Source organism: Phyllopteryx taeniolatus, chromosome 5, assembly GCF_024500385.1.
Source record: "Phyllopteryx taeniolatus isolate TA_2022b chromosome 5, UOR_Ptae_1.2, whole genome shotgun sequence".
NCBI classification, from domain to species: Eukaryota; Metazoa; Chordata; class Actinopteri; order Syngnathiformes; family Syngnathidae; genus Phyllopteryx; species Phyllopteryx taeniolatus.
The window spans coordinates 25,558,467-25,571,549 of record NC_084506.1 but is presented as its reverse complement, the minus strand read 5'-3'; the positions used below and the strand labels follow the sequence as shown (position 1 = coordinate 25,571,549).

The 13,083-nt window shown below is 40.1% G+C and overlaps 1 protein-coding gene across 8 annotated transcripts in view; it reads left to right on the top strand.

Moving 5' to 3' along the window:
* mef2aa (myocyte enhancer factor 2aa) overlaps positions 1-13,083 on the top strand; it is a 115,314-nt gene that overhangs the window by 33,101 nt on the left and 69,130 nt on the right. For 7 of the 8 annotated variants that reach the window (XM_061774156.1, XM_061774151.1, XM_061774150.1 and 4 more), the window contains exon 2: positions 83-363. The exons of the other annotated variant lie outside the window; for it this stretch is intronic. In XM_061774156.1, coding sequence (XP_061630140.1) covers positions 310-363 — 54 coding nt within the window. In that variant the 5' untranslated portion in view covers positions 83-309. The remainder of the gene's footprint in view (positions 1-82; positions 364-13,083) is intronic. 8 annotated transcript variants of the gene reach the window in all.

Below are 13,083 nucleotides of genomic sequence, written 5' to 3'. Positions count from 1 at the left end.
TCATGTTAACTGTTCCCTCTCTCTCTCTCTCTCTCTCTTGCTCACTCACTATGGCCGTCTTTTTTGTCTTTTTTTTTTGTAGATTGTGCTGGGTGACTGCTGAAGAGCATATGGTGCGTGGAGACCAGTGAAAGTGCGCATATCAGAAGAAGGACTTGCACAATGTGCTAGGAGAACGGTGGACGCAAAGTGTGTGTGTGTGTGCGTGTGTGTGTGTGCGCGCGTGTGTGCGCGCGTGTTTTCATTTGTCCGATATCGTCAGTGAAGTGAAGTGAAGTGAAGAGACGGGAAAAAGGACAAGGAGGAGACATGGGGCGGAAGAAGATACAGATCACCAGGATAATGGATGAAAGGAACAGACAGGTACGTGTTCAAAAACTAAATCTGATGTTATGGTAGGGCAACATGGTGAACTAGTCGTTCGATTGCTCGATTGCCTCACAGCTCTGATGTTCTGTTCGGGGTTTGAATCGCTGCTCTTAGAAACTAGATTAAAGATTAAAAACTATTCTTTTCTCTCATGCTTAAGTTTGAGATCTAAAGTATTTTTAATTTAATGTTTTAATCTTTGTCTTGCACTGTATGTTTTAGTAATTTTAGCAATCTGTTCTATATTTCTGCTCTTTGTTTTTAAATGCTTTTAATCTTGTAGAGCACATTGGGTTACCTTGTGAATGAAATGCTCTTTGTTTTTCAATGCTTTTAATCTTGTAAAGAACATTGAGTTGCCTTCTGTATGAAATGCTAGATGAAACTGCCTTGCGCTGGCCTTCCTGTATGGAGTTGGTATGTTTTCCCCATGCTTGTGTGGCTTTTCTCTGGTTACTCCGGTTTCCTCCCACATTACCAAAACATGGATTTAGGTTCATTGAAGACTCGAAATTGTGCACAGGAGCAGCACAATGTGTATTGGTGAGCATGTCTGCCTCAAAATCAGGAGATCCAGGTTTGAATCTCCAGTGAGTAACCGTGTGGAGTTTCCATGGGTTTTCTCTGGATTCCTCCCATATTGCAAAAGCATGCATGGTAGGTTCTCGAAAGACTCAAAATTGTCCAAAGACGTGTGTGTGAATGCTTATTTGTCTATATCTGCCTTGTGATTGGCCGTCAACCATTTCAGGGTGCACGCCGCCTCTTATCCAATGTCAGCTGGGATACGCTCCAGCTCACCCTTGATCCTAATGAGGAAAAGCGCTATAGAAAATGGATGGATGGATATTACAGTACAGTATAGTATTAAGATTGCCTGGGAGATGTTCCATTGGAGAATGAAACGCGGATATCCTGACTGTGAGGCAGACATGCTAACCACTGTTGATACTTAATACTTGATTTTGAAGAATAATTGCAATGTATGCAGACTTGGACGCTGTAATCTCAAACCAGGTTCTACCCAGAGCTGATCCAGATTAAAGAATTTAAATTTCCGTACATCCATTTTCTAAAGTTTTTATCTTCATTGATCTGAAGTCTATCCAAGCTGACTTTGGGGCGAGAGGCAGTGCCCAGGCCTAATCGGCAGTCAATCGCAGGGCCTAATTTAGATTTCACTGAAAAAAAAAAAATCTGATTTAACAGATTACAAAGATCATGTCGCTTCAAATTTCACAGGATCAGCTTGCCGTTTGTGGTGTTTATATGGGATCTTAATAACGAAAATTGGGTTTCTTCTGGATCCAAGCAGACAAAATGGAAATATTTTAGTTGTCTGAGCCTTGGCAGAGGTCTGCACTCAGTGCTCTTAATGTACTTGGTAATATACTGATGTGATTTCCAAAGTGTCTCTGTCATCAAAATGCCTTCTCCTACCTACCTACATCCCAGCTTTCCCTACTGCCTTACTTACACCAGCTGTCCAGCAGCTGTCATTGTTTGCACTGATGTAAAGAGACGTTCCTCCCTCAAGTCCCATCTAGCTCAATGAGGACCTTGACATTTCTTTGTCATATTTACAGGCGCGCTTCCCCTGCCACCCTGCAATTTTGGCCAGAAAAATTGATGAGGCAGTAGGAGTGCTGGGCAGCAGTGGTAGTCCACCCACCCCCCTCCCAGGCCCTTCTCTGTAATGTGTTTGGTAGCAATTAGGAGCGGCCACGTCACTGCAGCACTCTCTCATTTTGCAGGGCGGGTCAGCAGGGTGCACAGCATCCTTCTCAGCTACTATGGTCTGGCCTAGCCACAGGGCTGGATAGAATTCACTGTCTGCTCTTGCGGAATAAACTCCCAAACAGATCTACACTCTTCAAAACCCCCTTGATTGGTCAGGCACTCTTTGAGGCGCACCCCTTTCAATTTAAGAACAAGGAACATAAAATGTGGTTATTGATCATTCCCTCCTGTTCTGGGTTGCAAGGAAGCTGGGATTTATCGAGGGTGACTGTTGGCCAAAGGTAGACTACCATACATCCTGGACTAGCCTCTAGTCACTATAGATATAAAAGACAGCTCTTTATTCTATTTCTACAGCTATATTGTATTTCAACAAATCTATATAACGGCTTGGGCTGGGGTTTATATAACCTGATTCAAGGCGAAAGGTTGACTGTACCTTGGATTAGTCACCAATCATAGATGTATAGTTATTTCATGTTCCATATCTATAATGTATTTCAATATCTGTATGTCATGGCAGGCGCTGGAGCCTATCCCAGCTGACTATGGGTGAAAGGTGGAGTACCCTTGAGTGGTCACCAGTCAGTATAGACATTGAAACCAACGCAAGGTAGCTTTATTTATATAGCGCATTTTATACACATGGTTGTACACACATTGCACATACACGTTGTGCTTTACATGATTAAAAGCATTTAAAAACAAAGACCAAACAACATTTAAAAATACAAAAATAAAAGACAGCATACTAAAATTAATAAAAGAACATGCATTGCAAGAAAAAGATGACTTTAAATGCTTTAAAAGAGCTCAATCGTAATCATGAGGAAAAAAAAAAAAAGAATAGTTTTTAACCTGGACTTCTGTTGGCAGCTTTAGCTTTGTGTGCTGCATAACAGCTAAATGCTGCTTCACCATGTTTGCTTTGGACTATGGGCTCCACTATCTGACCTGAGTCTGTAGATCGCAGAGCCCTACTAGGTTTATATTCAATAAGCATTTCTTTAATGTATTCAGAACCTAAACCATTTATAGACCAGTAGCAGCAATTTAAAGTGTTTTCTGTCACTGACTGGGAGTGAGAGTAAAGAATATAGAAAAACAATGATTGGTGGACGACTGGTTAGCAGGTCTGCCTCACATTTCTGAGGAATCCGGCCCCGCCTGTGTGAAGTTTGCATGTTCTCCCCGTGCCTGAGTGGGTTTTCTCTGGGTACTCCAGTTTCCTCCCACATCCCAAAAAACATGCATGGTAGGTTAACTGAGGACTCAAAATTGTCCGTAAGTGTGAATGTGAGTGCGAATGAATGTTTGTTTATATGTGCCCTGCGATTGGCTGGCGACCAGTTCAGGGCGTAACTCTGCTCTCACCCAGAGTTAGCTGGGATAGGCTCCAGCATCCCCGCGACCCTAGTGAGGATAACCGGTATGGAAAATGGATGGATTGATGGATTTTCTACATCTATTTTGCATTTGTGTCATGGCAGGGGTTGGTTATCATTCCACTCTGACTTGTTGCAAATTGGTCACCAGTCATTATAGATATAGAAATAAAATATAGATCCATTTTACATTATTATTATTATTATTATTATTATTATTATTTTGATATCATGGCTAGGGCTTGGGGTCTATCGCCTTTGACTCTGGGCAAAAGGTGGAATTCCCTGGATTGATCATCAGTCAATATAGACATAAATAGAACAAAGACCTATTTTCCATGCAGTATCTACATTGCATTTCTGTATCTATATCCCTGCAGGGGCTGGAACCTGTTGACTATGGGTAAAAGATGGACCGGACCCTAGATTGGTCGCCAGTCAATAGCTATATACTGTAGATATTCCATGTATTTTTACATGTATATATCATGGCTGTGGTGTTACTTGAACGTGTTACTGTTCAAACTCTGCGGATACAAGTGAATAAATGATCCCTACTACTCATTTAACCTAGGGCTGCATGATTATGGGCAAAATAATAATCACAATCGTTTTCATCAATATTGTAATCACAATTATTCCTCATGTTAAAGAAAAATCTTTATTTTTATTGCACTACTTTTTAACAAACAATGTTTTTTCAGTGCAAAATGAACCTTTAAATAAGAATAAATGATAGATAATAATGATAAATAAATAAAAAATGTACCCCCAAAAAACTATACTTTACCAAGGGCTAACTGAACTGAATTCATATCTTAGAAATAAGATGCTGTTGTGTGAATGCAAAATGGCTGTCTCATCCTGGCATTAATGGCAAAGAGAGCTTGAGTGACAAACTCTGAAGACACTCAGATACATTTGTGTTAGACAGTTTTCATGGAAAAGGCATACTAAGCAATAGGAGAAACATTCTGTGTCCCAATATGGATTTAACATCTTCAGATAAGATGTTGCAAATCATGAAACTTAATTTCAGACACCTAATGGTAAAGACATGTTGTATTAAAAGAAAGCTATTAAAGAATATTTTTTTCTTTGAAACAGTTTTGACATTTTGATGGATAACATGCAAATGCAAATACTCATATCAATAAAATGTATTGATTTTTAGAAGGTAATTCAGTGAGCCATGTCGTTAACATTATTGATCAAATTATATGAAAATGACCCATGTATAAATAAAATATACATCAATAAAATATTCATACATTTTTCATCAGTGAGGAGAAATAAATCCCACGTCAGATGCATGCAAGTCAGCTGTGTTAACCACTACTCTACGATATGATAGTATTAGCAGTAAAACCTCATCAGGTAGAATGATTTCAACTTTTTAAGGTAGGTTAAGAAAAGTCTAGGTTGGTGCTGACGCAGCAGTTTTTAATCTTGCTGCTGCGCCAAGTGCCACACTATGGTCCAATTAACAGCGTAACATTTGAGATGTTTTGAGAGTTGAGAGTGTGTATACTGTAACTGTAACCTGTGATAGCGGTGGAACACATTTACAAAAGTAAGGAACACTGAAGTTAAGTGATGTGGTCAACCCATAACTTGGTTTGATTGCTGCATAGAAGAATAAAGCTACAGGATTAGTGAAAACCCATGATGTATGAGGAGCATGAAGTACACATTGGCATCTTCCCGGTCCATCGGCTCTAACCAAAGCGGGATTAGCCATTGGCATTTGGTCCACATTGTTGGATGCATTGCTATCAAACTCCAGAGTCCGAGCATTACAATGAACATAATTGTCATTTGCAGTGAATCTGTGGTAGTCGAATGCCCCTGAAATTGTAAAACATTTATAATTAAACCAAAGTTTTCAGGAGAAAACCCACACAAAACTGACATCACTCAAAAAGATGGGAGGCCCCACTATAAGAGCTCCAATTTGCGTAAACAAATTAAAACATGTATTCGCCCCTTTCTCAAATTGTTATATTTTTGCGTAGTTTCTCCACTTTAAGATCAAACAAATGTAAATATCAGACAAATAAATAACCTAAGTGAATTAAAAATGTTGTTTTTAAATGATGATTTCATTTATTAAGAAAAAAAAACAACTATTCAAAGTTACCTGGCCCTGTGTGGAAAAAGTAATGGTCCCCTAAACCTAATAACTGGTTGGGCCATCCTCAGCAGCAAAAACTGAAATCAAGCGTTTTTCTATAACTAGCACTAACGGTTGTACATAAACATGCCGGCGTTCTGTCGAATCTTGCCTTAAAGTTTCGGTAAACATTGGTTTGTGCACCAAAAAAAAAAAAAAAAAAAAAAAATATATATATATCTATATCTATATATATATATATATATATATATATATATATATATATGAGTCTCAAACCAAAGTATAGGAAATGCCAGTCATGTTTTCCCCATTTTGGTCACAAACCTAATGTAAGTTTGTGAAGGGCTGGCCTTCTGGTTTGATCCATTTTTTTTTAAATTTGGCATAGGGTGATCTTCACATTTGAGTAGTTTTTCGTCAACCCAAGTTCGAGAACGGCTGATCTTCCTGTTCAACCCATATTTGGTCCCAAATCTAAGTTTGGGAAAAGCTGATCTAAACTTTAAGATGTATTTAATTCAGGTGCATTAAGCGACACTTACTTGCCTTGTGACATGTCAGGCTCAGTGTTTCCTATGTAATATTCTCGTCAGAGATCTGTAGGATGCGAATTTCCATTATATGGTCCCCATCTCGGTTCAAGATGTGTTCAGGATACCGTTTCAAGGTTATTCCCACCCAGGTCAAGACCTTTGCACCCTCATTTGTTCACATGGAGATCCTGGGGGTTCTTTGCTGTCCCCAGCAGAGATGATCTCGACCGACAGCCAGCCATGGTGGATGGTGCACCGAAGCAGCCAGAGGGCCGAGGTCACTCTGCCAGCTGGTGATACACCTCTCTTTCTCTGTGTGTCTGTCTCTCTCTCTCTCGCAATCTCTCTTTCTCTCTCTCTCTCTCTCTCTCTCTCTCTCTCAATACTCTGAACCGTCTCATGTTTGCCATCAAGGGTGACACAAGGTTCTAATAAGGCTTCCAGCTTCCCATCCAAAGTTGTTAGTGGCTCTGGCATCATCTTCCATGGCCCAGTCACAGCTGCACTCACAGCCCCAGATGTCTTGTTTGTCTTCTTTGGCGCCTCTGCCCGAGGAACGACATTGATAGACCCTTTGACTGACACATCAACTGTTTGTTTGTGTGTGTGTGGGTGGGGGTGGGGGGGGAGGGGGCGTCTTTGTTGAACCTGTATGTACTGCAAATACGTGATGGGAATGTAAGTAAATCCTTGATTGACTGGTTTAAATATTAAGGGACTGAGCACCAGGCGGTCCCTCTTGGAATCACTGTTTATTATTATTTCGAGAAATAAATCTCCTTTTGGGAGGCCTCAACATGCCTGAATTCTGACTAGTCCTGGTGAAAATGTATTTTAGGGGTACCGTACACAACCCCACCAAAATTCACTCAGTAGAGTCACCTGGAAAGTTAGAAAAAGAATGAACCCCACACACTAGTTTTACTGATCAACATGAAATTAGGTGGGTTTGTATCTATCTGTCTATCTATCTATCTATCTCTATCTATCTCTATCTATCTCTCTCTATCTATTCTAATCTAATCTATCGTCTGTCATGACAAAACGCACAAAAAAGCCTCAAGGACCTATGCCCAAATTGAACCCCAATAAAAAGTTGTTTGGACAATGCTAAATTGCCCAGCTTTTGTTGGGCTACGCTTAGGAATGGGTACCTTTCACATTTGAACAGGTACACTACCGATTCCCGGTACCTGGGAATTGATACCAGTACTCAACAGTACCAATTTTCGATACTTCTGTCTGTTTATGTGGTAATAAATGTTCATTTGTTCAATAATAAAATCTAAATATTTTTTAAAATTGTTTATTTTTCAATCTATGCACTTTGACAAATATAAAAAAAGTTTTAAAATAAATGAGCAAAAGAGGATGGAGTAAAAAAATGAATACAGTAACGATATAATAGTTTACAAATAATAATGTATAAATAATAGAAATTCGGTCAGTACCGAAAAAAAGTACCGATTCCGGTACCCGTCCCTATCTCTGGCCTTTACTGTGGACGAAGTTTGATGATATTCCCGAAGGTCACACATTTTGATTTGAAGCAGCTATTTTGGGTGAATTTCAGGGCTCGTACTTTGACAAACTCCTCCTCGGGAATTTGACCAAATGAGCCCCTATTTGAAGAAGATATGCGAAGCAGGTGGGTAAAGATAAGTTGCCAAGCTTTTCTTGCCTACACTATCTTAATGTGAGTCGGAGCATGGCATTAAAGTCTGCCATTTTGGTCTGAATTGGCCATTTTGGATGAATTCCAAGGCTCATCAATAAACTACCAGAATAAGGCTGCCAAAGTGAAGGTTTTTATGGATGTACAGTAGCTCACAGCTCTTGTTCTTTACACTGCAAACTAACTGAGATTGAAGCAATAGCGTCTCTGCTAGTCGCAACCTGGTTGTAGACTCAAACAATGTTTCATATTAGGAGACCAATAAACCTTGTTAGATCATATAATGTTGCTATTGTAGCATAATACAGCCACATTATCAGTGGGTATGATTGTTTTACCCCAAGGATGTTTGTGTTTTTTTTTCTTCCACCACTGAATCCACAGATAGCATAATTGTCTGTTTACTACTTGCTACTCGTTTGAGAACCATTTGCACAATCGTCACTTTACCAGATCATTGCACTATTAGTCAGTTTAAACTCTACTAAATTGCTTGAGGACTCTGCATCATTTGCACAATTGCCATTATATCACTATCAGCAAACTTTCATTCCTCAATGACACTCCACACTGTTTTTTTATGTCCTAAATGTATATTTCACCATAGTGGCTGAGGATATGTTCCACAGTAAAAAGCATGATCAGGTGAGTTTGTGAACAGTAGGGCTGCAGGTTGAAGCTATCAAATATTTTTAGTAACGCATATTTTATTGATTATCCCATCGCTTATGCGTGTATTCAGATAAATATTAATTTAGCATTATTAAACAGAATAATGTACATGTGAGGTGCAGGTGTTATTTTTGTCCACTTGAGTTCACCATCCTCACATTCTACTGTAGTATCTGTGACTTGGGTGTATGGCTTTCAGAGACGGGGACTGGCTTGGTGAGTGATGTGGGCGTTGGCGAATAAGCGTGTAAAGTTGGCTGACTCTTAACTGGCTAATCCGTTAGCCAGTCTGTGTATCGAGTTACTAAACATGAATTGTGGTCAACTGCAGCTTGTCAATAATATGCTTGTTATGTGTTTGTTTTCTTCCCGTTTGTTCAGCAAAACAATTGAAAGCGCGGCTGTGTCTATTTTTGATCACTTGTGGGGGCATTACGTTCTAATCAGCGATGGTTGGCTATTAAATGAGCTAACATTGATACGTTGCCTTGTTTGTTGGCCATTGTAGCGATGCTGTTGTGATACACATTGCACTTTATCTTCTTTTTTAAGTATAAAATTATCCCAAACTTATATTCTGTGTCTTTTACGGACTCTCCTCCTGTCTTACTGCCCTCACTCCAACTTATTTCAACACGGAGTGGTGCCTGCAACTACAGTAACATTAGTCCGTTTGGGAAAAAGATCCCTGCAAAGCTTTGAGGCAGAGTTTTTGCTTCAACCTTTTTTTTTGTAATGGAATTATTTGGGTTATTCAGCTAATCATTGCAGCCCTAGTGAATAGTGAACCGTGAATAGGCGGGGATTCACTGTAGAGTGTAAATAAAAAAGCGGCACCATTGTACTGTAGAAGTCCTTTACTAATGGCGGCATTATATTACTGTGGCTTTATTGTGTATGTGGCAAGAAACAAGTAATGCAACTGCCGGCTCAGCAGTCGTGCAGGCAACACTCTAACACCCACCCAGGTGGAAGAATATCCCTTCACCTCGGCGTCTCAGTGCGCGAGCTTCCTGCTGAAAAATGGATGCATCTCTACACGGCTTAACAGCCCGCATTTATCTGCTAAAGAGTGGACAATTTGTTAATCGTTTTTCACCTCACGTGAAGGCCCCTGCACCTTCACATTCTGCTAGGTTGAGCAAACAAATAGACACGCAGACGAGGAGATGAGCGAGTGCACAGCCCTCGGTGGAGCTGGTTAGGAGTGAAAGCTGCTCTCAGCGGGTGGAAAGAGTCCTGTGGTTGGTCTCGGGCGTATGTCAAATTGTCAACCTTCGTTTGGTAATCCACTTTGAGGCCACCGGAGGAGTGACATGCACACAGGCTGCATTCCAAAAACATTACTGAAGGAAAACATGCCTGTACAGGTACATGCATACCTGCATAAATTTGAATTGTGTCAAAAGCTTAATTTTGTTAGGTAGTTCCATTAAATAAGTGAAACTCATGGAGATGACATACATCACCATCTCGAGAACCTATAACTATAATATTATGTAACAAACAATCAAGAAATAAATTTTAACATAGAAATTAGGCAATCATTTTCCCACTCAAAAGTATTTTCCCACGTTTAATGAATCTATATAATGTATGACAAGTAAAATAAAAAACTTTTCTACCATATTCTAATTTATTGAGCTGTACCTGTATAGCTTAGTGTGATCATTTCAGAACATGTACATTTGATGACATTGGGGTAAAGACTGAAATATTAAACGTTTACGCACATATTGGTCATGAATAGAAGTTGGGAATGACAAATGAAAATAAATTAAGGCAGTGGTTCTCAAACTTTTTCCACCAAGTACCACCATAATGACCAGCATTAAAATACGGTCGGTAGAGTAGTAGGACCAAGTGTTCAACCTTTTTTTGTAATGAAATTATTTGGGTTATTCAGATAATCACTCCAGCCCTAGTGAATAGTGAAGCGCAAATAGTCTGGGATTCACTCTGTGTAAATAAACAAGGGCACAAATGCACTGTAGAAGTCCTTTCCTATTGGCATTATTGTGTCTGTGACAAAGAGGAAGTAAAGCAACGACTGGCTCAGTAGTCTCTCCAAGTTCATTAAAAAATATGGCAGATGTTGTTTGCAGGTTGTATTTTAGACCCGGCCTGGACAAGTAGCTCCGCCCCTTGTTGTTATGGTTACGAAAGCTATTCTAGTGTCGGCACACCCAGCAGTAGAGAGGGGTGGGGTAAGATATGCTACATTAGCATAATACAGGACCACCAACACTTTTCACTCTTTTTAGAGCCTCGTTGAAATGAGCTGGTTTTGAGGGGGTGGTCAGATCCATTGCAAATGAGCCACTGCTTATTCCGCTCCCCTCTATTGCCGGGTGTGTCAACACGGCTCTTGTTACCATTGCGACTAGTGGCAAAGCTAGGGTATGGCTAAATAGCTCATTCGAGACCCCCGAGATAAAAGCGAGGATTGTATTTCAACTCGTGGTGGCAGCAATACATAACCAAGCAGCTGAATTACACTTGTCAATTAGTGTGCAGATCCTTGCCGGTGGCGCAAGCAGTTGACACATCAACAAACTAATGTATTATGAAATGTAATACGTTCTAAACAAGAAATGGATGGATTGCATCATGACGGGCATCCGGCTTAAAAACTGACAAGCAAATCATGCGAGTAACTTGCTGTGGCGACCCTTGATTGGACAGGCCGAAAATCGCAACATTTCTTTTAACTGAGTTTCATGAAAAAAATAATCCTCCTCCACCCCACCTAAACTCAAAAGCTTTGAAACTATAGGAAGATGTTAGTTACTCTTTGTTGAAGCAAAAATTACATGCTTGTGTTAATGGAAATTAGTCTAGTCCTAACGTAAAAGCTTTTTGTATAAATTTGCCTTAAATCTTTGTGAACGTGTTTACACAAGACAAAATATTGACATGCAAGCTCAGATGAATGAATTAAATAGGTAGACACTTACTCTTTTGTGGTTCTTGGACATAAAATGAAGGCATACAGTATATACTGAAAAGACAATTATAGACCAATATGACCCATAGTAACAGACAATGCAACATAACAAATTGCGTTTTTTGGTGGTTTTTTTGTTGTTGTCGTGCTAAACGAGCGTAGCACACTGTAGAAAGGTGGTGTAACATCATGACGTGTGCACCACGGAAACAGAACTGCAGAGATACAGGACATAGTCACTTTGCTTGGGGTTACATTACCAGCTGGAGTGATGTATGACCTGATGTCCCATCTGAGGGCTCAAGTTACAAGGCTTGTGCTGCGCTACACAGATAGCTTTCCATATATGGAATCAGTGGCTACAGTAATGTATGGACGCCTCTGACTCAGCTTGCTGACTTGCGAGTCTTACCCTGACCTCTTAACTAGACATTTTGGACAAACGCCATAATTTCTACTGGACGATCTTGTCAGTTAAATTGCTCGTCAAAACTGTTGGATGATGCCTGTTGACCAGAAATGACCTGACACCATCGTAACACCTTAAGTGTACATACAGACTACAAGTGGTAAAATAATCTGATAACTGCAAACATTTAACATAAATAGCAGTTAAACCACTTGTTAACTTTATTGACTAAAGGCAAAGTGTAATGCGGAGGTCCGCCTCGTGAATCTATTTTTTTAGACACGCTAACCACTATATAGGCCTTCCATCCATCCATCCATTTTCCATACTGCTTATCCTCACTAAGGCCGTGGACGTGCTGGAACCTATTCCATCTGACTATGGATGAGAGGCGGGGTACACCCTGAAATAGTCTCCAGCCAATCTCAGGAATGGGGGCCTTCGATAAGAAATTAACTTGATTTGATTTCTTTTGATTTGTGTTTGATGACATGCTGCCACTGCATGCACCACATGCACTGATCCTGATCCGCTACACTAATTGCCAAGTGTAATTCGGCAGCTCAGTGGTGAAATGCTGCCTCCATGAGTGAAAAGACAATACATGCTTTTACTATTTTAATGGGGGCTCGTGTGTGCTTTGCATTTCGCGCTTGCTTTTTAAAGACATACTTTGCCAGACCAACTTTTTCTAGTATTTGGGATGAAATATTGTCTCTATGGTTAAAATCGTACATGCATTCCTGACTTTCAGATGTTTTTCTGCCGAGAGGCCTGAAATCAGGTCGTTTGAATCTCTCAAGCTAATCTACGTCACTAGCGAAGCTCTCCCCCTTCCCTTTCCACTCCCGAGCTAGCGCTGTCAACATAACAAACACGTGTGCTCTCACAAGTGGGTCATCTACACAGAGCCAACCAATTAGAAGAAAGGGGGCAGTCTTAGCCAAATATGGATAAAGCGGGTACAAAACTGGGTCAAACAGAAGTAGCTGTCAGAGGGGCTTTCTGGACACTCGTATGACAAAACCAATGTGTTTTTTTTAAAATGAAATTGACACGTTTTTACTAAGTCCATGTTAGCAAGTCACTCCATAGAGGTCAAAATAGCCAAAATACAGGACCTTTGAGACGTAGCTCCAAGCTCATTTGCCTAAAACAAGACTGCCCCTCAAAACAGCAGTAAGAGAAAAGTTCACTATAATGCTTGATCCTTGGAGTA